At 32.2% G+C, this 26,298-nt stretch overlaps 2 protein-coding genes across 2 annotated transcripts; both read left to right on the top strand.

Annotated features, from left to right (window-relative positions):
* The first annotated feature begins 7,409 nt into the window (after positions 1-7,409).
* LOC144558117 (AP2-like ethylene-responsive transcription factor AIL5) lies at positions 7,410-11,098 on the top strand. Its single transcript, XM_078306849.1, has 9 exons — positions 7,410-7,532; positions 7,887-8,157; positions 8,684-8,766; positions 8,906-8,914; positions 9,138-9,226; positions 9,321-9,394; positions 9,537-9,587; positions 9,744-9,820; positions 10,276-11,098. The coding sequence occupies exons 1-9, from the start codon at positions 7,451-7,453 to the stop codon at positions 10,866-10,868; spliced, it is 1,329 nt and encodes a 442-aa protein (XP_078162975.1). The 5' UTR covers positions 7,410-7,450; the 3' UTR covers positions 10,869-11,098.
* Positions 11,099-20,127: 9,029 nt separating this feature from the next.
* Positions 20,128-25,888, top strand: LOC144558859 (uncharacterized). Its single transcript, XM_078307762.1, has 10 exons — positions 20,128-20,372; positions 20,561-20,613; positions 21,503-21,615; positions 22,945-23,203; positions 23,345-23,428; positions 23,504-23,660; positions 24,413-24,531; positions 24,949-25,018; positions 25,383-25,455; positions 25,566-25,888. Exons 1-10 carry the CDS (start codon positions 20,207-20,209, stop codon positions 25,741-25,743), a joined length of 1,272 nt encoding a protein of 423 aa, XP_078163888.1. The 5' UTR covers positions 20,128-20,206; the 3' UTR covers positions 25,744-25,888.
* The last annotated feature ends 410 nt before the right edge of the window (positions 25,889-26,298 follow it).

Genomic DNA, 26,298 nt, shown 5'->3' with positions numbered 1-26,298 from the left:
AAAAAGACATAACCACAACTCTTGAAGATTGAAGACCCTTCTTCCTTAGATGACGTCTTCTTCTCCCGCCTTGGACTTCGAGCGCTTTCCCTTCTCTAACTCCAGAATTTATACACACTATTATACTCTAATTTCTGGACTTACACAACTAAAACATGCACACTAAATCCTATTACATGAGAGGTTTATATAGTAATCCTAAGGGTGTATCTTTGGAGAACATGGAGGCTATATTTAGCATTTCATGGCTAATATTAGCCTCTCATGCCATAAATGATGTGCCAATTATAGACTTCTAATCATAGCAAGGCCTGCCACATCTGTAGGTTCATCATTCTAGAAGGTTGCTACTCAACGGTTGAGATTTAATCCAAACTAGACAGTCCACGGATTCAATCTATGTGCCCTTGCGACCTCAGTGTGGAGCCCGCTTACGACCTACTCTATACCGCATGGCACCTAACTTAGCCGAATTTTCTGTGTTTTTCACTATGTTGCATGTTGTGCACTTCGTGAGAGGTGTTGCATACTCCATGTGATGCCCTATTTTGACGCTTCCTTCATAATTTGTCTAAATATGACATTTTTGCTCTGTTTTCGGTCTAAATACGCAATTTTCTCCAAAACCTACTAAAATAGCCTAAAACACTTTTGTGGTGAATAATTCGAAAAAATGGATACTTTTCATACCATTTTTCGCACTTAAAAGTAGTTATTTTCACTATATAAATTAGCATTATTATTAAGTTGCACATATCTCTCTTCAATTAAAAAAATATTTAGAATACACTACTCGTTTACCACCAGAAAAATATAATATGAATTTTGCATTTAACAAAAATTGAACCTTCTATCATAAAATAATCAATCTGATTTTAACTCAGTGTTTATGTTTTATGCAAAGGTTTAAATAGCGTTTATCGCGTCATAACGGAACAACTAAAAAAATGATAATATGTTCATATTGCACCGATATAGCATGCAATATATAGCACTGATAGCGGCGCGCACTATTTAGAATCTTGATTTTATTCGATATAACTGACATTGAAATTAATATTTTTGGTCCATAATTTCAATATATCGAAAATGCTGTCAAATATATGATTTAGGGAATCAAGGAAAAATAATCACTCAACTAATTTTTTTTTATTAACAATTATATTGGTTTAGAAACATTTTTTTTAACCCTAAGGGCATTTTCACTAAAAAAAAGTTTTTTTTTTAAAGAGACATACTAATATTATAAGTTATAAACAAAATAAATTACGAAAGAGATAATTTTTATTATATTATGAAAAATCTTGTAACCGTTATTAATAATAACTAAATATTTCGAAACATGCATGATGGAACTTTACACAGCCAAAATAACTGTGTCAACTAATTAGGCAAGTATATGTAAAATATATAGTACAAGCAGGAATTAAATGCTTGATACAATTAATTAGAATTCATTGGTGAATATATGTTGCTATTCTCTTCTCTTCATATATCCCGAATTGTTGAAAATATTTCAACAGTTGAATAAAAAAAAAGTATATTTCTGTTTTTCTTGAAGAAGAGCAACAAATTAATTCTCACTCTATCACTCATGTGCTGTTATATAATAGATTCCAACTGTAATTACTACAAAAATTCCTGTTGTGCCTCTGAAAGTCCACATTCTACGATTGTGTTTTGGTTTCTTAAATGTGTCATGTATTATTGACTCTTTAGTTTTGATTTGAACATTGTTCTCAAAAAGTTTAAAGCAAAGGAGCAGGACCACATAAGATTAGGATATATAATTGGCATTGTATCATTGTTTGGTATCAGAGGGAGCAAGAGACGATTTAAAACAAGAGTGAGAAAGCAGAAAAGATATGATTGAAATTTGATCCCATTTGTAACGAAAGGTAGAAACTTCGAAAGAGCTGTCTCTCTCACCATGCTATTTAATTTTTTACCACATGCTGTCGGGCATGGGATCCACTCAATTTGTTTTTTCTTGAGGTTTAATTAAACATTGGTCAAATTGAAGAAAACTGCAAATTTATTTTAATGTTTTATCATAACTGGCTTAATATTATGGAGACTCAGGTTACAGATCGATTCGTGCTATGAGTTTTTATTTTTTTTATTTTTAAAGTTAAAACAACCAATTTAAACAGTTAAATATGAATATACTTATACTTTCACTTAAAGATCAAATTCCATGTATATTTTTTTTATAAAAAGACCTAAGTCTATTTCATTAAAGAATAATTAACTTACACCTAGAGATTGTTCAAAGTATATATGATCATAACCAAAACTTCTAAAACACAGTTTCTCAACATATCTAAAAGTAAACCATGTAACTCCTAACAAATTACAGTGCATAAGCCACACACATTGAAGGGCTGAGGTAGAGAATACTAATAATAAAAATTGTCCTTTGACATCCTCTTCTGTGCTGACTGGTACTGCTCTTGATCCAGTTGAGGTCTGATCCCCTGCAAATTCTACCATTTAGTATTCATCAGGATGCTAGCTGTTCAGTAGGATTTCATCCAGAAAGACAACCAGAGAGCAGTGCATTTCTGTACCTGTTTCATTTTGTTAAAAATAGATAGAAACGTTACTAATCACTTGATCTAAAAATTTTTAACCATCCGTGATTTTTATCTAAAAATATATTAAAAATTTCTAAAAATGTACAATTTCATCTCTAAATATATTTTCATATAAAAATTATGTTTAACAATTTGTATCGTCTGTTTGAATTTAAAAATTTAAAATATGATTCATAACATTAGTTCATCCAGAGACAGAGCCAAGTGAATAGAAAGGGGTCAACTAAACCCCATTATGCCTCCATAATTCAAAAGTCTAACCCTGCCACTAAGTCCATCCGTAATATGGTAAATTAATCTCACCTATATTATGGGATCCATGTTAATATAGGCTCCAATGATCTAGCGCTATTGGATTAATTAGATCATGCGATCATATTGAGACAGCATGTGATCAGAAAATAGTAATATGATCTGTGCTTACCAGGGTAACAGAAATTTTTTTTTTTTTTGTGTGTATAAAAAGGTAATAAAAAAGTGCATGTAGCTGTGACAATGCGGAACCGCTGTAGCAAACAATGATCAGTTCAGAAAACCCAACTATACAAAAATGCTGTTTTATAACACAATTAATTAATGCATGCGCCGCTAAAAAATAAGAACATTTCAACAGTTGTTTACATATTTGCAACTTGCCAGGATATATATACTTACTGCAAAGCATCTTTGAATTTTTAACGAAGGATCTGCATCCAAGTATGATACTGCGTCGGTCAATTTTTCGAATTTTAAACATAAATTTTTGAAAAGAATTTTGCGTGGTATCTCCTCTTCCCCACCCGCGTGCTTCCCGGTCTCGATACAGGGACCCAGTGTAACTTGTCCTTTTAGAACATTTTAGACTACCCTGTTCCAATTTTTTCTTTTTTCTTTTTTCTTTTTTGACCTTTCATGAAAGCTCAAAGCAAAACTGTTTCATGTGCATCCTTTTCACATTCTATAATTTATAGATTTTTTTTTACTATTGTATTGGTTGAAAGCTCAAGCCAAACTTTAGCATGCATACATGTGTCAAAATTGGATAGGTTCTCTAATAATATGTGTTTACATATATATTGTTATAATGTTTTTTATTCCAAAATGGTGTATACTCATATTTAATATTCGCAGATCACATCAATAATTATCATTTTTTTATATTTTAATGGTATAAGACAGACATTTGACTTACTTTTCATCTTACATATCACACAAATTAAACTTTCCATTTATCACTACAACAAAGTAGACACTTTTTGCGAAGAAAAAAACGCATTAATGACGGTAGTCCGTCACAAAAAGTACCGTCACAAAAAGAAAATCACTTTTTTATCCTTGCGAAAAGTGTCTCATTCTTGTTGTGTATTTTGTTAAAGATCTTTTCTTTTTGTTTAGTTACAGACAAAGTTCACAATGATTTATAATTTTATACAAAAATGTAATAAAAATATTAAACGGTAGTACATCACAATATAAGCATTCCAAGACTAAAGAGTATATAGGAATTTTGTCAGTCTTAATATATAGACTTACAAAATGATATATAGTATTGAACTACAACTTTTAATTTTCAGTGTGTTTCTCAAAACCTAAATTTGAAAAGAGTTTCATAATTATCGTGCAGCATATTGATTTGATAAAATCTGAGATGTAATTAATTTACGTAACTCGTTATTGGTTTCAAAAACTAAATTAATATGTAGTCCTTTAATTCTATATTAATATCGACTATCAAGAGCCTTGTTATATTTTGGGTATGAAAATAATATTTTGTAATAAGAGTTAGCATGATTTGTTTCAAATTAGAATTTTCTTAGACTAAAGTTCCTTGTTGAGCTTTATTTCAAACGAGGAAATCAAATTATTAAGATTGATCTATTTCACGATTTATGTAATTTATATATATAATTTATAAGTTTAATTAACCATAAAGTTAAGTGATTAAAAACTAAAAGGTAAAGTTTATATATGCATTTGGATGAATCAAGAAATAGCTCGGAATAACAGCTATTCCTGTGTCACCCAAACGTACCTGAATTCATTCTTTTTTTATTGCTTGAATTTATACTACATTAATTTAAAAATTTATAAACTCGTCGTTTGAAATTAATTTAATAGATTTTGAGGTTAAACTCATGATAATTTGTATAATTAAACTTAAAATATACAAGTTTAATCTGAATGTAATATATATATAGAGAGAGTAAGGCTTGGGTGCTATGGATAGCATAAGGACATCCGTGCTACAGCCTCAAAAATATATTGTATAAACTTCAAACTTTGATTTAAGTAGCTCAATAAATTGATTCTATAATAAGCTTGTAGAATACTAATTTTTACTATTTTTGGATTTTTTTTTTTTTTACTATTTTTTATGATTTATGAAAGATGGCCTAAAAATAAAAGAAAATTGTCAATATTTTAGACTATTTTTTGTCATCTTTCATAAATCATAAAAAATTTCAAAAATTTCAAAAATAATAAAAATTAGTATTCTGCAAGCTTATTATATAACTAATTTATTGAGCACTTAAATTGAAGTTTGAAATTTATACGATATGTTTTTGAGGCCGTAGCACGGATGCCCTTATGCTATCCATAGCACCCAAGCCTTACTCACATATATATATATAGAGATGAGCTACAGTGAGCCATGGAGTAAAACGCATTTGTACTCCACGCCGTATTTTTATTTTGAAAGTCCAAACGACCGATCCGAACCGTTAGATGTGATCTCCATATTGAAATGTGCTTGGAGACCAAATTTTACATTTTTTTGAAATTTGTTTACTATTTATTAAGCAATTTTGAAAACTGTTATTTTGCTGTGAATAGTAAAAAACAGTAAAAATTTCTGGACCATCGGATCAGCGATTTTCAAAATTACTTAATAAATAGTAAACAAATTCCAAAAAATGTAAAATTTGGTCTCCAAGCACATTTCAATATGGAGATCATGTTGAGCGGTCCGGATCGGTCGTTTGAATTTTCAAAATAAAAATATAGTGCCATGGAGCACCAACTCATTTTACTCCATGGCTTACCGTAACCCATCTCATATATATATAGGGGTTGGCTACTCTACTTACATAAGCATATGAGGGTATATGCTTTTGAGTCATTTTTTTGTTTTCAAAATCTAAAAAGTCGATCTGAACCATTAGATGTGATCTCTATATTGAAATGTGCTTGGAGACCAAATTTTATATTTTTTTCTGAATTTTTTTTACTATTTATTAAGCCACTTTGAAAATCGTTGATCCAACGGTAGCTTCTGATTTTACTGTTTTGTTAAGCCACCGTTGTATCAGTAATTTTCAAAGTGGCTTAATAAATAGTAAAAAAATTCAGAAAAATGTAAAATTTAGTCTTCAAGCACATTTTAATATAGAGATCACATCTAACAGTTCAAATCGACTTTTTGAATTTTAAAAACAAAAAAATGACTTATAAGCATATACCTTCATATGCTTATATAAGTAGAGTAGCCAACCTCTATATATATATATATATATATATATATATATATATATATATATAGGGTCTGTCTAAATTGCTGCTGGCAGCATTTCGGCAGAGGTGCTGCCGGGGCTATATTTAGCCGTGTGATGTCCAAACAACAAATCCAAACCGTTAGATGTTTAATCTATATTATAATCTACTTGGAGACCAAATTTTACATTTTTTGGAATTTTTTTACTATATATTAAGCTGGTTTGAAAACCGCTGATTTCAGTAAATTTCTGCAGCATTGAAATCAGCGGTTTTCAAACCAGCTTAATATATAGTAAAAAAATTCCAAAAAATGTAAAATTTGGTCTCCAAGTAGATTATAATATAGATTAAACATCTAACGGTTTAGATTTGTCGTTTGAACATCAAAAAATAGAAAAAACAGTGGCAGCACCGCCGGCAGAAATGCTGCCGGCAGCAAATTAGCCACAGCCTATATATATATATATATATATATATATATATAGAGAGAGAGAGAGAGAGAGAGAGAGAGAGATGGGCTATGGTGCATTGCAATGCATAGGCTATGGTGTGCATTGGACCATAAATCACCAATTCAAAGTCCAAATGACCGATCCAAACCGTTCATCTTGTTCTCCATATTAATATGTGCTTGGAGATCAAATTTTACATTTTTTGGAAATTTTTTACTATTTATTAAGCCACTTTGAAAATCGCTGATCCAACGGTGGCTTCTGATTTTACTGTTCCAAACAGTCACCGTTGGATCAGCGATTTTCAAAGTGGCTTAATAAATAGTAAAAAAATTCCAAAAAATGTAAAATTTGGTCTCCAAGCACATTAATATGGAGAACAAGATGAACGGTTTGGATCGGTCATTTGGACTTTGAATCGGTGATTTATGGTCCAATGCACACCATGGCCTATGCATTGCAATGCACCATAGCCCATCTCTCTCTATATATATATATATATAATTTTATAATGTAATAATAGTAATATAGTACATACCATAAATGACTTTGTCATGCAAAAATACGCTGTCCTTAGTGAGTGCATGCAGGAGAGGTACACTGTACCGGTTGTGTTCCCATGGGCGGTCAGTAAGACCGCCGAGACAACCAGTAAGAAGAAAGCATGTGTCTCCTACAACCCTAATCTCACGTCCCTTACCAACACTTATCTCATTCTTTAATTAATCCACTGTTTACTATTCATTAGCTATTTCCCATCTTATCTCATACCAACTTTTAAACTCTTTAAATCCGCCCGCCTCGGCTCGTGTGCGCTCTCTCTCTCTCTGTCTTCTTTAATTATCACCCTCAAATCTTTCTTTTTATATCGGTCTCCTTAGTTCTACACAACCATTCTATACGAGAGAACTGTTCAAGTAAGAAGTCATGGAATTAAACCCTTCCGACCAATGGCTCTCATTCTCTCTCTCCCATCATCCTGGCCTCTTTGAAGCATTCTCTACAAGTGGTATGGTTCACCTGCCTCTTATTGTTTCTTTGACCATGTATCACCTCTTTCTTATCATATATATGATTAGTTTCGTTTTTTTGGCATATTCGTATAGTTTTTTATTAAACCAATGATTTTACACACAGTTCTCTCATCTCTGGTCAGGTAAGCTTAATTGAGAGAGCTCTGCAAATTAAAAGAGAGTAAATAACAGTATATATGATATATATAGAAGGGCGAATAAAACAAAAATATGACAATTTTAGGTTAATGATTTGTTTTTCTTCCAATTTGTATAGCACCGCCTCTACAAGATGCAGTTTTGTTAATGATTTGTTTTTCTTCCAATGATTTATATATATATATATATAGGTACACCTGGTCAGGTGGTAGGCGAACAACCAAAGCTGGAAGACTTTCTCGGTGGAGGCAGTAGTACTACCTGTGCTGGTGCTGAGGAGATTGGAGGCTGTGGGGAGTTGGGAAGCATCGCTGCTGAATTTTTTAGCGGGCTTCCAACAGAGCCACAGGATTCTGGTGGCGGCCTCGATATGGTGACGGCAACACCGGTGCCAGAGACTGAGACAAAGAAAATGCCAGAGACATTCGGCCAGCGCACCTCCATATACCGAGGTGTCACTAGGTACTATTTTAATACATAGAGTTGTTTTCTGATTTTATGTAGATTTAATTTTAAAGCTATATAGCCTGAGAATCTAAGTAATGTTGATCCCTGAGAAGGCTACATATATTATTAGTTTCTTTTTTGCACCGTTACAGAAAGAATGTATTGATATTGTCCGAGTTAATTTATGTAAAGTTCTAATTTTTAAAGTTAACTGTAGTTGTGGGTATATTTTAAGCACAACAGAACTTAGAGGGAAGATTAATGTGTATGCAGAACATTGTGCTATTAATATATAGTAGCTTTTGGCTTGCCTTGATTTAAAAAATGTAAATCGAAATGCATGATCGATCGAGTTTACCCATAAAATGGTCTCATTCCACGGCCGCATTTGTCAAAATTAAAGTCCAAGAAGATTTCCAATACTTGTAACAAATTTCACTGAAACATTTATGTGCTAGCTAATTAATTAAATAGCTAGTTACCAATTATCAATGTCCATACATATATAACGCAATTATTTGTTTGTTCTTTTTGTTAAAAGACACCGTTGGACAGGACGATATGAAGCGCATCTATGGGACAACAGTTGTCGTAGGGAAGGCCAAAGTCGCAAAGGGCGCCAAGGTATGTATATCATTGTTCCTACGAACAAATATACACGACTAAATAATCACTGTCAATGTTGGTTTTATATGTTTCTAACATTTATATATATTGTTTCACATGGCTGTCACCGCCTGACGGACGATATTACTATGCACAGTCTACTTGGGTGAGCATCCATGACCTCAACCTAGTATTTCTCTATAATATTGGAGCAAATTAAATTAATTGATCAATCCTATATATAGTTCCTTTTTATATATACAATAATGGAACAGATACTAGCTAGTAATCATATGCTTTACAGTGTGTAAAGCAAAAATTTGTTGCTATTACAATTCATAATGCTGATGAATCAATGTGCTAATCATCCGAAGTTATAAATTTATTAGGAGGATATGATAAAGAGGACAAGGCAGCAAGAGCATATGATCTCGCAGCGCTCAAGTACTGGGGTCCCACTACCACCACCAACTTCCCAGTATGCACGAGATAAACACTTATTTGGAATATATAAATATTACCTTAGAATAATACATCTTTATCATGTATTTATCATGCGAACTTATTGCCAGGTTTCAAACTATGAAAAGGAGCTAGAAGAGATGAAGTCTATGACTCGACAGGAATTTGTTGCTTCGCTCCGAAGGTCTTAGAATTTGCTGATATTCTTTCCCTTTTCTTTAATTAACATGGATAGATTTTAATGATTAATATAACGATGAAGTCTAAATTAAGTTATATAGAAAGGCCTTGTTTTAAATTTCAAGTTGTCTTCATTTTTTATCCAGAAAGAGCAGCGGATTCTCTAGAGGAGCCTCCATATACAGGGGTGTCACAAGGTTAATTCATTTCCACAAATAATTATCATCGATATAAATTAATTGTTTGTTTTTGCTTCGTACAATCGTACGTACTTCCATTATTTTGTGTGTAGATATAGAATACCAAGAGTACGCTTATAATTTGAATTTTCTTTTTAATTTATCATTTGGTAGACACCATCAGCATGGCAGATGGCAGGCAAGGATTGGCCGTGTTGCCGGAAACAAAGATCTCTACCTTGGCACTTTCAGTACGTGAAACTATATATTATTTGCAATATAAATGTGAAATAGCTATAAAAATCCATGAAAATTTTCCATCCAATTAAGATCAACTTTTTGTCTGATGTGAATAATTTGTCAAAATGGACGTTTAATAACAACAGCAGCTGTAGCTGTAATTGTTATTAATGAGTTAGGCTAATATGACACTAGTGTTATATCAAACTAAATAACACCACATCTTAAACCCTTAGATCTGCTTTAAGATTCGTACTATCCGCTTTTACTGTTCAAGCACTTCATTTTGTACGAATCTTAAAGCAGATCTAAGGGTTTAAGATGTGGTGTTATTTAGTTTGATATAACACTAGTGTCATATTAGCCTAACTCGTTATTAATTCTAAGAGGAATAATTAATACATGGTATATATTACCTTATTTTATACAATCTAACTAACAACATCAATGCAAATTACTTCTATAGGCACACAAGAAGAAGCAGCAGAAGCATATGACATTGCTGCTATCAAATTTCGAGGTCTCAATGCCGTGACCAACTTTGACATGAGCCGATACGATGTGGAGAGCATTTTAAGCAGTGATCTGCCAATTGGCAGCATGTCTTCGTCTAAGAAGGCCTCCGACATCTTGAAATCTGGATCTACTAGTGCGGAGCAGAGCCAAGATTACTTATCTCTGCTAGCTCTGCATTACCCACAACAACAACAGCAACAACAACTACAAGAACATGGTGGCTATTATAATAGTTCAAGCTTAGGTTCTGGATTTGAGATCTTTGGCTCAGGATTCAACATGGATTTCTCTACTGGCAGTCGTGCCAGCAACGGTACAAACAGTGGTGCTAGTGCAATGTCGCATTATGAAGAGAACAGGCAAATAGGTGGGAGTTATTCCAGCAGTGCTATTCCTTATGCAAGGCCTGTTATAATAGGAGGCGGCTATGATACTAGTGCCAGTAATAGTAATTCTTGGGTCAGTCCTTATGGCTACTATAATTATCAAGGTGCAACTAACAGTGGGACATCTTTCCATACTGCTCTTTTTGGAATGGAATGAGCTACAAAGATTAGGAGAGAGATCTAGTCATCTAGAGAGAGAAAATAGGGTCATAGGTAACATGGGGATGATCAAAAGGGTTTTGTTTTGTTTTGTTAGCTTTGTTTTTTAAGCAGTCAAAATGAGCTTTAGCTATTGTGCTTATTCTTTTGCTGACATGCTTCTGTACTAATCATTAGAAAAATAGCTGTGACATGATCGCTTTAATCTAATATATAAATTTCCTGTCAGTTTTTATTCTTACATTGTACAGTTAGTCATAGTCACTTTTAAAGTTTAAAGAGGCTCAAATGATCAAATCTAATTCAACATCATCATCGATATCATTAGTAATCCAACGTCAGTACTGTAAAGTATCTGAAACCCAACAAAAAAGGGCTTTGCTATAGCTTTCCTGCTGTCCCCATTTATAATTAAACTTCGCAAGTAATTAAGAGGTGTGCGGAATGAGTTTGATTTGATGCATGTAAGTTAATAATACTTTTTTTAATATCTATTAGAGGTTACTGTACATATAGGCCACTAGAAGTACGTATACTGTGTGTGTGTGTGTATATATAAGAGGTTACTATATAATACTATACATGGAAGAAAATAAAGAACAACAAAAAGGAATCGTCTAACAGCAGCCCGCTGTAAAGCTATACCTTGAAGCTAAAAAGGGGGCTTATACTAGGTAAACTAGCACACTGTATAGAAAATGCACATTCCACTGAATATATAAAATAATTAATATTATTCATTCAAAAAATAATAATTAATATCGTATCATAGAAGATAGGCTATATAAAAATATAGCTAGCTCTTTTTAATTGAACATATTTTCCTGAAAAGACCAATGAGATCGAGCTGCTTACATTTAAAAATGCTGCAATTAATTTGATGCACATTTAACAGATATCGAACAATTAATCTTAAATTTATGATAATTTGTATCAGTATTCGATGGTAATTTTTGATGGATTATTAGCCGGTATTTAAGTGAAATTTTATTGGCAAGCTACATAAACAACATATCTCCGTACACTATCTTTTAGCTAGTACATATAAGATTTCTCATTTTGAAAATATTATTTAATTGTACGTATTATTTAGTAGGAAAAAAAAAACTGTGGCAATCTGGTGGTGCCTTGTGTTTGTGGGGCCTAAACTGAAATCACTAATCAAATTGGCCTCTATCTGTGACCTAATAGGTCATCGGTAAAAACCTAGTCAACAAATGAGGCCGAGATTTGATTTAAAAAATAGGCAACTAGTGTTCTCATTTGTTTCTTTAGAGGCACGACTTGTTTGTCTTCTCTTCACATTCCTCCATGCATGCATGCATAGCATTTGTGACAAAAAAAAAAGTTGATTTAATAACGTGCCAGTGAGATTCTCTTTGTTTCACAGCTGAGGTTTCTCCTTATTTCTCTCATTCCTGTCCCCCACCTATTGTTTAACCTCTCGGTTAATTAATGCCATATCCTGGCTACATATTAAATATAAGCTATTCTTCAGAGAACTTTGAAATATGCTAACAACCGTTGAAACATCTATATATATATATATATAGCTAGTACAAATTTTATCTTTTTTACTTTAGTTTAAGAAGTTAGCTAACAGCTGCAGGGAAATAAATATGCTGCGATTCCAAATTCTTTGCAATTCCTGAGATTTCAAATCCCTCCCTCTATTTATTTAGAGATTTAATTGTACATAAAAGATAACTCTTTCTTGAGATTGTGTATTTAAAAATGTGGAGGGAGGGATTTGGAATCGCAGGGATTGCAGGAGAATTTGAAATCGCAGCAGATTTATTTCCCAGCTGCAAGGAGAAAATCGTCCAGTGATATATTAACGTTAGCACAAAAATTAATGTGCCATGCATACATGTACATTTTACACGCATAAATTTTGATGATTTGGAAATGATGAATTAATTATATAAAAGCTTAAAATCTGTACATGGTTCAATCTTTTTATAGCATTAAAATTTTGTATAGAGTTCGTATATATATATATATTTAATATTCATGTCAATATACACATTTTTATAGTCTTGATCAAGAAAAATCGTCAACAATTAATCATTAGTGTTTTTTGACACCTCTGCGCATGAATTTTAATATTTCTGAAAAAAAAAAATTAGCACCATTTTATGCGAATTATATACATATAAGACACATCAATATTCATGTCAATATATATATACGTATGGACAATCATTCTTTGAACAATAATTCTCAGTTTCCTAATTTCAGATAAGTCGGCCACCACATGTGATAAATTAATTATTTCCCGTCATAATTTGAATTAAAACTTCAGCAATTAATACATCAAATCGGCTAAATGTGCGGAACATGACTGTTTAAGAGCACAAATAGATAATTATATTATATGTTTCGTAGCAAATATTCGCCATTCAACGCTGAAAGGGGGACATTAATTAGTCACAGTATTCAATTCAATGCTGCAAAAGGGTCGCTTCTTTTGGTAATTATATGGATTTGCCTTTACAAAATTCTAGTTAATTTATTTGTTTGTCGATTCATTATATCCTTCATTTAAGATTGTATGTCGGCCGAGAAAAACTCTTTAATATATAATTTATTCTAGTTCAGTTGTTTGTTATTTTACATTGATTAAAGTAGTGCTTCCTTTTTCTTAAGCTAATTAATTAATGCGTTACTACTTAATCATGAATCATTTAATTCCAGTGACTGTGAGAGTTTAATTTCATTAGCGTTTTAGGAAATGATGTGTTAGAAAAAAAAAAAAAAAAAAAGGAGGCTCTGCTCAAACATTTTGTTAATTTGCAGCAAGTCTAGTTTTTTTTTTTTTTTTTTGTGTTAAGTTGGCTTGTATTATGAAAAGCAGATTAATCAAATTACGGTACATGAGAAGATATGATTATATATATCCACTAGTACTTAATTAAAAACTAGTCAGAAGTCAAATTTTTTCAATTAGAAACAATATTTTATCAAGAAGATTACATGACACGTGTAAAATCCTGGACACCTGTCTCCAATTTTGTTACATATATTTAACACTAATCTTTGAAGAAGATCGATGTATTTAACACTATAAATTAATGTAAATTAATTACTATTTGTAGTTGAGCGTTCGAGTCCGATCAAAAAGTGATTATTGACGAGCAAACGTGTCAGTATTATCGACAGGAGTATTTACGAAGATAATTAAAAACATTTTTATCGTTGCAAATAATAATAGTTTTTTATAGTGGAATTGGAACAGGAACACCTGAATTTTTTTTTTTAAAGTCTAATCATTTTTTAGTGAAGAAAAGTAACAAACAATAACAAATTTTTCCTTATCGCTTATATATGAGTGTTTTCAGAAGTACGTGCTTAAGCCTCTATCCAAATAAAGTTAGTTATAATAAAAAAAAAATTGTGTGTTGACTACTGTTGAAGGTTGTAATTTTCAAGTTTAGATAAAAATATTTTATAAAAATTAAACAGTTCGATTACCTTTTAGGTAGGGGTGTTAACGGGTACGGTAAGGATTGGATGGAAGTATTTTCATACTCATGCCCACTATAAGTTATCGTTACTCGTACCTTATCCTTACCCTTAGGAATCATCTTACTCGTACCTTACCCTTATCCATTATTGTTGTCGGATAATAAAACGGTAGCGTGTAAATAACAAGTAATGCTATTATAATAAAATAAATATTTATTAAATAATACATTAAAATACATTTATTTGACAAATATATATACACGTGTTTTAAAAATATATATACACGTGTTTTAAAGGTCTAAATTTTATTGAGATTTCTTGAAATTTATTTACGTGTTTTAATAGTTAATTAAGTGTAACACAACTATCAAGAATAGTTAGAAAGTTAATATTCATTGCTCATTAATATATATAATATATATAAATTATTTTATAATTACCCGATCGGATAACGAGTACGGAATAGGCTTTATCCGTACCCTTACACATTTAGATAACAAAAAATAATATTTATCCATATCCGTACCTAATAAATTTACAAAACAAATCTCATCCATATACATCTTATCAAATACAATACTGGTCGAGTAAATGGATAAAAGGGTGCCATTGACACCCCTACTTTTAGTTGGTCCCTTAATTATTATATCCATGGATCATTTCTTTCATTTAAGTAGACTTGAAAATTAAGATGATAGAAAAGCCCAACTACAGGAAAAAGAATCAAATCTGCTTCCTAGGCCCACAGGGTTTCTCAACTCCCAATTCTACCTATTTTATCAGATAGAAATATTTTTTTTTGCAAAAAAATAATAATAATAAGGGGGTAATGGTAACTATAAAATTCAAGAACAGAGAAGGCCAGACATAGTCACCTTATGTTACGAAAATCATACATATAAAAAGATGCATTGGTAGGAAAATCAGCCTTTGGTCTGTGGTAATAAGCAAAGTTTTAAGTGTGAAATATCGCAACTTCAAAATTTAATTGTGAAGACTTTTTATGAATATTAAAATATAAAAGACTAGATCTTAATTTTTTATAAAAGAAATACATTAATACAAGTACAAAATGTTTAGTGAACTTTGATCATAAATGGTATACAAAAGCAAAAATATATGGTCATGCTTAATTAGGCCACAAGTCTTGCCAACTTACCCTCAAATAAAAATTAGGCCACAAGGCCTGCAAACAAACATTGCAGGAGAAAAAACTGAAGTGGTGAAAAACTTTCACCAATTGCGTTGATTATATTTTATGATCAACATACAATTTCATGTAGCCCATAAAATTAGAGTAAAATCTTCAACTAGACCCAAATTAACTTTCAGGCCCAAAATTTCTCTTCAGACCTAGTTATTCAAATGTATGCGTTATTCGGATAGGTGGTGTTTACGTGCGGACTAAAACTAATGAAGTCTAACTTAATTATTTTAATTTAAGTTTATCTAAATTATTCATATTTTGTTGATACTTAAAATTATATCTTGTTATTCTTTATTTTGGTAATAATTTGATATTTTAAAGCATGATTTGATATTACAAAATTTGTAATATCAATAATAAAATTATTATTCATACTTTTTTATTTTGATTGAAATAAATAATATAAGAAAATGAGTTATGTACAAATTAAATCTATATCTTAGATATGCACATTGCATTTAGTAAATCTTGTTTAATGAAACTTATATATATACCAATTTATTATGTCAAAAATATATGTTGAACAAAAAATTTATTTATTTGTAGTACAATTTCAAAAAATATTTAATTTAATTATATTCTAGATTGCATATTTTGTTAATTTATAAAGTTATGCTATTTTAAAAAAATTATTGATTATGTACTTACAAATCAAATTTTACATTTTTTTAGAATAATTTTACTTTTTTTTAGATAGGATGAAAATAACTTGATCTGAATGGTACAGAATTTTCAAATCAAGTGATTTTCTACCTATCTAAAAATAGTAAAAAAATTAGAAAAAATGTAAAATTTTGTTTGCAAATACATATTCATATGGAGATCATGTTGAACAGTTCGGATCGATGGTTAGGATTTTAAAAACTCAAATATTGAGCTGTTGCATGGATGCCCTCTATGCTATACGTAGCATATTAGCATTTTCCATATACACACACACACACACACACACACACACACACACACACACACACACACACACACACGTGCCTATGTATGTATGTATGTATATATATATATATATATATATATAGGATTTGGCTAATATGCTATGGGTAGCTAAGAGGCCTCCGGTGCTACGGCTCAATATTCGACTTTTCAAAATCCTAACGGTCGATCCGAACCGTTCATCTTGTTCTCCATATTAATATGTATTTGGAGACCAAATTTTATATTTTTTGGAAATTTTTTACTATTGTTTTAGATTTATTGAATATCGCTGTTTTTATGGTCCAGATTTGTCTGAAAAACAGCGATTTTCAATAAATCTAAAAAAATAGTAAAAAATTTCCAAAAAATGTAAAATTTGGTCTCCAAGTGCATATTAATATGGAGAACAAGATGAACGGTTCGGATCGACTGTTAGAATTTTGAAAAGTTGAATATTGAGCCGTAGCACGGGAGACCTCTTAGCTACCCATAGCACCGTAGCCAAGTCCTATATATATATATATATAGAGAGAGAGAGAGAGTGACTAATGTGCATTCGTATGCATATGGCCCGATATGTATATGATCAAAATTTGAAATTTCAAAATTCAAAACGTCGATCCGAACCGTTCATCTTGTTCTCCATATTAATATCTGCTTGGAGACCAAATTTTACATTTATTCTGAATTTTTTTACTATTTATTAAGTCACTTTGAAAATTGTTGATCCAACTGTGGTTGCTGATTTTACTGTTTTGTTAAGCCATCTCTGGATCAACAATTTTCAAAGTGGCTTAACAAATAGTAAAAAAAATCATTGAATACTAGCACACAATTCATTGATTTTACTCCAAATAATTTTGCCACTCCAAAAAATAGTAAAATTTTGAATAAAACACACAATGCCATCAAAATTAATTGAATACTAACACTTGAGGAGAAGCCACAATCAGGACATGAACGACAGCATATATAATTTTGAGTCAGGATTGAAACTTCCAATAAGTTTTAATAAAAACAGTGGAGGTACAGTGAGACAAGAACGCGTCAAGGAGGCAGGGACCCATATGTGATTAGAGCTGTGAAATCGGGGAAGGGAGGAGCTGTATTCTAATGGTAAGGTTAAAAGCGACATTTTTTTTATTGATATTAATTTGTGTTTTTAGATGATTAAAGCAAGTAATGGGGATATTTATAAATTATGTAAGTTTAGATGGAGAAATAACTATTTTTTAAGTTTTGATAGGGAAATATCTAATTAACAAAGTTATGATGGGGATATATCTAAATTTCTCAATAAAAGAATATCATACAAAATTTAATATTTATTTATTTCTTTATGTATAAGCTAACTATTAAATTAATGAAAACAAAAAATCTTATTATATTATTAAATAAGAAACAGGTCGAATAAACTATTAAAATAATTTCATTGATACCCTACTTGTAATCTGACCTAATATGTACCTTGAAAAAGGTCTGAAATTCTTGTCGATTCAAAGTCAAACATTCAAACAACTTGAAACTCAATCCGACCCAATCAGAATTTACATTGCCCAAAACCTTTGCCAAACATGAACCAAGCAATTCTAAATCCGACCCGACCCAAGTTAAAACCCAAAAATAATTTGAAATTGAAACAAGTAAAGCGGAATTTGATGTAGATAGAGACAGAGCTAACGGAAATCAATTTATCTCGGTTTTATAAAAAAAAAAATTTAGATATGTACGCATGTTTTTATATATTTTTATATAGTTTAAAATAAAATGCTATAGAAATAGTAAAATTTACCTCTTGTACATTCACACTTAACTTTCGTAGCCAAAAAGTTTGAGTCCATGATTGTAGGAGTCCGAATCTGCTGTAATCCCGGAAGGAATTACAGGGTCCTGAAATTCCAATATCAACCGTTCAAATATTTTCTACACAGATCTCGAAAAAAGTAACTTTTTATGCACAAATCTCGAGAAAGACTAACGGTTATTGGGATTACAGGGTCTTGTAATTCCCCAAAAATTGCAGCAAATTTATTTTTTGATTGTAGTCATTTTTAAGATTTATGTCGAGTTAGTAAAACTAACGACTCGTATTTCATTATTGAAATCGCAAATATAAAATCCGAATAAGAAAATTCTTTGTGAATATTAAATACTTAGTTAATTTGACTTCCAACCTTTACTAAAAAACAACAACACATATCTCATTATACTAATCAGATATTGCACTGAATGTGAGTCCTCCTCCCTCGCCCCCACATCCTCCCTGAATTCGTATCCTCAGCATTTAACTCTAAAGGAAATATTTTGAATTAATGTATTTCGGCCATCCAATCTGTTTTAAAATTCATGCAGACTAAATTTGCACTATTATTAAAGGACCTCTATGTTATAGGTAAAAACCAAATTGACTATGTTTAAAATCAGACAATAAAGATTCATTAACTCAAAAGATTCTTTTTTGAGTTAACGCAGAGGATACGCATTCCATCCTCCCTATCCCCATCTTCCCAAAATAAATAAATAAAGAAAAATGACCTTTTCAAAACATAGGAGAGCAAAATTTATAACACATAAAATAAATAAATAAATAAAATGACCTTTTCAAATACGACTAGGAGGATAGCAAAATTTATAATACATAAAGAGAATTAAAGTATCTAATTTTTTTAGACATGTGATTCGATTTATTTCTCTCCTCTCCTTAATTTTGATTAGATGACTTGTATATATGTCATAAATCTCTTTCCTCATTTAAAAGAAATAATTGTTTGATATATTCAAAATATAATTCATAAAAACATTCCTCTTTTATATTTCTATGCATGAATTATCGTGGGATAAATTATATTATTTAAAGGAAATAATCAACTCTTTCATGAATTGTACACATCTTATCATTTCAAAAAAGAAAATTTCTTTGTTTCCAAAACTTGTTCAATACAATATTTATTCTACATAATAATCACCTTTTATAAAATTTTCACTTTTTTTTAATAATTTTTATTCTGATCGAACTCGGAAAACAACTCCAGTACAACAATAAAGCTTCAATGTCCACAAATGTTGTTTGTTCTGCTCAACATATACTGTTATAATGAAAAAAAAGGACCATAAATTAATATTTTGTTGGTTTTTTGTTATCCATTATTTACCAAATTAGTCTTTAACTTGAGATCCGCAAATTCTTTTTGCCATTCTAACAAATTACAAACCCCACACTAAAAATAAACAACAAAATATCCGAAATTGCTATCTTTGCTCCTGATCATCAACAACAACCGATTTTGCTGTGATTTATCTAAAATTTCAGGAACTTTTTAAGTTATTAAACTAAATTTCATATATTCATTATATACTGTAAAAAGATAAAAGAAATTAGAAATGAATAAGAATAAGAATACTACAATGTTGAGATAAGCAGTTACTGATCTTTACATTAATTTAAAAAAATTGCACAGATTGAAGAATCCCGGGATTTGAATGTAATTTGTTCACTTAACAAGGGGGGCAACAGAATGTGAGACGAAAACTCAAAGAAAGTTGAATAAAATATTTGTACGAGGGCGTATCTGTAATTGCCTCGAATAAAATATTTGTACGAGGGACGTTTTCTTCCCCTTCCCTCCTTTTCTCTCTCTCCAATTCTCTGCGTCTCGTGACTCTCGTCTCGTCTCGTCTCGTCTCGTCTCCTCCCATCATATCAGTGGAGGGTCACGTGAGGCGCACGTGAGATGCAACCAGGAGGAGAAGGAGAGCACCCGCCGCTCAGCAATGGCGATGGCTGGATCAATGGCCTCTTGACTGGCGCCGAGAGATTTCTCAACGCTGTCCTAGGCTCCGACACACCTTCTTCTTCCTCCTCCTCCACCTCCGGTTCTGTGTCTTCAGATGAGAAAGGTAATTATGTCATCTCATTCTCCATGGATGCTTCATGGCTTGCATTTTTGGCAAATTTCAAACAAAAACGAATAATGTAGTTTAGATTTCGAATTTTTTTTGAACTGAACAATTTTGAAAAGGCAATGAAATGAATGACGACTTAAACTGATTATTCAATATACTGTTATTATTTCCAATATTCTTAGGTGTAGACGCTAGTCTGGCTATTTCTACTACGAGGAATGGCGACTTGAACCAGGTTTTTTCTTTTTAAATAATTGTCGACTTCCTTTTGTGCTTACACCCTCCAAAGACCTTACTTTTTCATTGCTGTCCTTGTCAGTTTTTAATTCAATTTCTTAGAGATATCCCTTCCAGGTACGAAACTTGAAGAGATGCAAAATGATAATTGTAATCATACATGCATGTGGTTAACCTCGATATTGCAAAGGAAACTCAAATTCGATGTTTTGTGATGTGAAAGATCAGAACCAGGGCTGCTAAGCCAAATTTTGTTAATATCATACTTACCCTCAGCCCCAGTGTGTGGCTTAATTGTGTAGAATGTAGATGAACTTGTTAGCTTTTTCGGTTATCTTTTGTTAAGACAGAACTGATGTGGCTGTAAGTTAACCTTTTCTCTAATGAAATGAGCTTTAGCCTCTTTATCAAAAAAAAAAAAAAAAAAAAGCGATGTGAAAGATCAATTAGGTATTGCTATTTCTTCTGTTATATGAAATTTGGCCTGTCACTGCTATAGGACCTGACGCTATTGTAAGGGTGTCTCATATATGCAATCAAGCCCCAACATAACCCAAATTTTGGTTCCGTTAGCCTTATGCTCTCTATTAAGCTTTAATCAAGATTTGATTGCCCTCAATTTAACTCAAGGTGGAATGTTTACCATCAACTTTGCAATGGAGCACACATAAGCCAGGAAAATAACAAAACAATTGACTGAAACAATATAGTATCAGGCTTAGCATACTGGTACGGGATCTAGATGAATCATTTAAAAAATGTGGGGGAAATAATCCCTGGTGTCCATCCTAGCAACAGCTAGATTAAATTTCATTCGTGAAAGCTGTATTTTAACTATATAAGTCTCTCCCTAACCCTTTTTTAAACTTTTTTTTCACTTTTGCTAGATGGAAAGGGATTCAAAAATGGTGGATTGTTTGGATCAAGACTTAGATGTTGTTTCAGAAATTAATTCAAAACAAGCCATTGAGCAACTTCTCATGGAAGAAACTTTCTCAAGGTAAATAAAAGTATTTTATGCCTAGAGTCCCTTCTAATATCTGAAGTAAAAGAAATGTCTTTTACAATAAAGCTCATAGTTTGCATGATTACAAGAGGTTTTTGGCAAAATAAGTGGGGTTTATTGATTTGACCCCACATTTGCATATCTAACTCTGTCTGTGCGAGTACATTTTTCCGATGAAAGAAAAGCAAGGAAAAACCATTAAGCGTACCATTCGGAAGTGTCTCCCTTTATCAAGGGGTTTCTTTCACACAATTATTACATCAACCCTTGGATGTGATCTCATTTCAAGAGTAAGTGAAACAACCGTTCTCAAACCAAACTTAGTGGAACACGCCTTTAATGATGTAATTGTCTCTCGGGTTTCTAGGTCTAACAAGTACACATCAAGAGAGAAGTGAATAGGATCAAATACCAAGGAAATGGCCAGAGGGGGCGCATGTTGGCCCCCTGTAACACATTGAATCCGTTACCCAGTCAATGTAATCCATCGCAACTGATTCTTCTGGCACATTGGTGTGTTACACACACCCATAATGTGTTGCCGCCTCTGGAATTCTCAGTAATCCATTTTTTATAATTCTGATTCGATCAAGTCCTTCCAGTATTGATCAAACCCCTCCATAAGTGATCCAAATACCTCCTTGAATATTTCACTATATTGTCTCTGCTCCAAGAGCTCCAACATCCATGATAACATAAACTATACATCCTACTGGAATCATGCAGGACAGAATGAGATAGGGAGATTGGGGTCTCTTTTCAAGGGAGTATACATAAAGTTCTCCTTGAGACCCATGTTCAGTACATTATTAATCATCATATTGTGTCATAGTCTGACTTGTATGGTAATACTTGACTAGTATTATACATTGCATTTTTTTTAAAATATTTCGACAACCAGACAAAATTTATCAACCTCTGGTTGGTGTCTCATGTCAATTTGTACCAGCACTGCTATAAATGGTTTAGTACTGGTCATATATCTCTATATCTGCTGCAATAATCCTGATCCAATAAATCAGAAAAATTGCAGTGCTGATCTTTTTACTGTCTTTCAGTTTTCAGGGTTTATTTTTTTTTTGAAATCTTGTCAGCAGCTGACAAGTGTTTGAGTTTTCAGGGTTTATGGTAAACAAATTGATGATACCAATAACTGATGATACTTTTGTTATGTAATTGATTGCAATTGGCTTAATTGAAGCTTATATGCCTGATTGAGGCTAATCCAGGCTTTACTTCCATTTGGGGAACCAGTACTACTGTATGGATTTACCTCTTAGCACCAGCCAATGTGAAGAGAAGTTTCTAATAATTGCATTGCAGGGAGGAGTGCAACAATCTAGTAGACCTTATCCAATCACGGGTTATAAACTCAGATGAACAACCCATTTCTTGTGAAAAGGACAAGACACTACCGCCCAATTTAGGATCCTCTTTCTTGAGCCCCAAGTTTTTCTCACTAGGCTCATCTCCTAACCATACCCGTAATCTAGAATACACAGCCATCAATGAGGCCAAAAAATGGTTAGATGCTGAGAAATCTCCAGAAGGTGGACCCTGCATGTTGAACACCAATCAGCTTGTAGGTTTACCTCTTCTTTTGTGTAAATTTATCTATCCGCCACACCACAAAAGCTATGTATATCATATAGCTCATATGCTCCCTTTCTGAAACCTACTTTTTTTCTCCTATAATTTGATTTTTTTTGGTGGTTTACTATAGGAGTTTGATCCAGAAACAGGATCGTCTCCTGTAGAATTGGCCAGAGCATACATGAATTCTCTGCCTCAAAAGAACTGTGCTAAGGTAATTTTCATGCTTTATTGTGATACTTTGGAATATGAAAAGCATAATTTTTTACTTATCGAAGTTTGTTAATAGGTATTTAAGAGAGGATGCGAGAGCTCTGCATTGGGGGTACCACCTGATAGAACCAAGAGAGTTAAGCTTATGGTAATAGCAGCAGGCTCTTTGGATATACCGAAATTCAAGCAGCTTGATGTTAATTCTAGTGTCCAATCGACTTATCAAACTCAAGGTAGAATTAATCTCATAATTATGTGGTGATTACATGGGTTACTTAATGACTCCAATGAGCACATTTTGAAAGCAAAAATTAAACTCTAATAAAGTAAAAAAAAATAGGCAGCTAAAATTTTCAGAAATTCCACCAACTTATGTCCTGCCCCATTTGCACAAGATCTGAAACATGATTTGTGCTGAACACAATGACCATCTTCAATTTGCCATAAGACATTAAAGCCAAGTATCGTGTATAGCCCTGCAACATAAGAAATTGCACACATAAAAGAATAGAAAGTGCATATATAACTGTAGCAGTCACAAATGGCCCCTTACCTCTTTCCAAGTTCACTCTCTAAAATATTCCAAAACAAAACCTTTTTCCATTACCTTCCATCTTTCTATAAATGAAGAAGTATCTTTTCTTAGTGCATAGTGTTCTACAGGAATGAAGAGAAAAGGGATATCTTTTCCATATTTATAGGAGCGTATGAGACATTTCTAATGTTTCAGAGGTTCCCTATCTACTAGTCATGCATATACCATGTCCCTTCTTTACTACACTAAGAAACGGTACATACCAATACTGGTACCAAAACCTTGGATAGTACCTAGTCTGTATGGTCCAGCTTCCCCAAATTGAACAACTAGAGTCAGTTTACTTGTGATTTTAGATATTGTCAAGTACAGGTCTTTGACCTACAAAAAGCATTACTGTTATCAAACAGTAACTCTTGGTTGTGACCTTGTTTTTTTACGCTAAGGCAGCTTCCATTGGAGTAAATGACACTCCAATACTGACGGCTATCCCTCTGGATCCAGTGGACCTACATGTTAACAAGTCTTATAAAACCTATGATAGTTCATCCAAAGTGCCTCATAATACAGTAAGCTTTTAATGTACAGTTATCATTATTATTTAGTGAGGTATATTAATACCATTCTATCACAATAATTATTGTAGCAGTTTTTACTGCAGTTAAGTACTTTTGGATGCAACTCTTGTTTTGTTGGCATATTTTTGTTTTTGTGATTTACCAATTGAAGGTGTCCGAAAAAAATGGTGATAATAAAATTGAGACTATTGTGGTGTAATTGCATGGTATTGTGAGTTAATATAGCGAGTTGGGTTAGGTTTAAGTGAAATTCATTAGTTTAGGGGTTCACATTTGATTTTATGGTAATCGGAGCTTTGTTTGCATTTAATTGTGTAGCCTTTTCTTTCTTTCTTTCTTTCTAAGTGAAATTCATTTGTTTTCACTTTTTTTCTTTTGTTGTATTATTACTTTTTTATGGGTATAAAGGATCAACTTGGCAATGCTTGGGTACCTTATGCGACCTGTGCAATGGATGTGCCTGAGAATCGACCCGGAGGTTTGTATTTTTCTGATTTTAGTTCTTTAATAGTCTTTATCTTGTCTATGCATCATCTACTGTGGTATTATCCAAGCTGGTAGCAATCATTCTTTAATTTGTCCTTGATAGGAAATGATTGATCCAGAGAAACTCTCTCGCCCAATCAATTAAAAAGGAAAAAATAAGTTAAGAGGTTTAATTGAACTAGCAAAGCTAGCGCATGTGATTATGGAAATTGGATATCAGAAAACTTTTTTTTTATTTTTTTATTTGAGATATCAGAGAACTAGTACCACCCAAAGTGTTTAATTTCATGTTTAGAATTTATCTGCATGATGCATATTAAAAAAAAACAACTCTAATTTTTGCTTGTTTGACATAGGTTGTGACCCGCCAATCAAAATGCACTCTGCGTCAAAGCTAATTATGAATGAAGGCGATATTATGGCACCAAAGTATCTTTTTTTATCTCCTCTCAAACATAAAATAAGTAAACATTACATTTGAAAGGATATTTGAGAGAAAATATGTTACAATCACAAATATTAAATGTGTACCTTTTCAGTACATCACAAGGAACAAGAGGTGGTAGGGCCCGTAGGGGCAGAAGAAAGTCGGAAGCTGGGAGTGGAGTTGCACGCAACTCATGTTGTGGCATAGCTAATGAAAATGGTACAAAAGAAAGTCAGCAAAAAAGCCCAACCCCCCGACCCAGGAGAGGGAGAAGAGCTAAGCTGAGCTAACCATTGTTTGTTACTAACTATTTTGTTATTCATGTAAATCGGAAAAATAATTACTTGTTGAATATTGTTGGGACTAATATATATGAATTCCTTGAGAGAAAGGGGGAAAGATACAAAAAAAAAAAAAATCTGAAAGCTAGGTGGTCTGTCTAAAGAGGTAGAGAAATAGTGTTGATAAAATATACAAAAGAGTTGAGGGCTAATACTGTAAGTTTGGCTTCTGCTGTATAGATTGAATTGGTATAATTCTTTTGCATTTCTGAACTTTTTCTGGGACTAAATGACCTATCTTGATGTTCTAACGTGTTACTAAAATATCATTATTGTCATCGTCATTGTTTGTTTATTATATATTTATTGATTTACTGATTAATTAAATTATTCTTGCTGCATAGTTTGGAGATGCTGTAGCGATTAAACTCTCCAAAGTACAAAAAATTTACACGGTCCCTGGGAGATCTGTGCAGTGTCATTCAATTTAGATTAGATTTTTCGGAGAATTCGTGACTAAATCGATATCAAAATTGGGCAATTTGGCCAGCTATTTAGTCAACA

Source organism: Carex rostrata, chromosome 8, assembly GCF_964058835.1.
Source record: "Carex rostrata chromosome 8, lpCarRost1.2, whole genome shotgun sequence".
Lineage (NCBI taxonomy): Eukaryota > Viridiplantae > Streptophyta > Magnoliopsida > Poales > Cyperaceae > Carex > Carex rostrata.
Note: the sequence above shows the minus strand (reverse complement) of the source record. Positions and strands in the feature narration are given on the sequence as shown.

Excerpts from the sequence above, each read along its gene's own strand:
- LOC144558117 (XM_078306849.1), top strand. The coding sequence starts at position 7,451 with ATGGAATTAAACCCTTCCGACCAATGGCTCTCATTCTCTCTCTCCCAT. Across the intron at positions 9,395-9,536 it reads TTTGTTGCTTCGCTCCGAAG|AAAGAGCAGCGGATTCTCTA; the intron begins GTCTTAGAATTT and ends TTTTTTATCCAG. Across the intron at positions 9,588-9,743 it reads ATATACAGGGGTGTCACAAG|ACACCATCAGCATGGCAGAT; the intron begins GTTAATTCATTT and ends ATCATTTGGTAG.
- LOC144558859 (XM_078307762.1), top strand. The coding sequence starts at position 20,207 with ATGCAACCAGGAGGAGAAGGAGAGCACCCGCCGCTCAGCAATGGCGAT. Across the intron at positions 23,661-24,412 it reads ATCGACTTATCAAACTCAAG|CTTCCATTGGAGTAAATGAC; the intron begins GTAGAATTAATC and ends ACGCTAAGGCAG. Across the intron at positions 25,019-25,382 it reads GCCTGAGAATCGACCCGGAG|GTTGTGACCCGCCAATCAAA; the intron begins GTTTGTATTTTT and ends TGTTTGACATAG.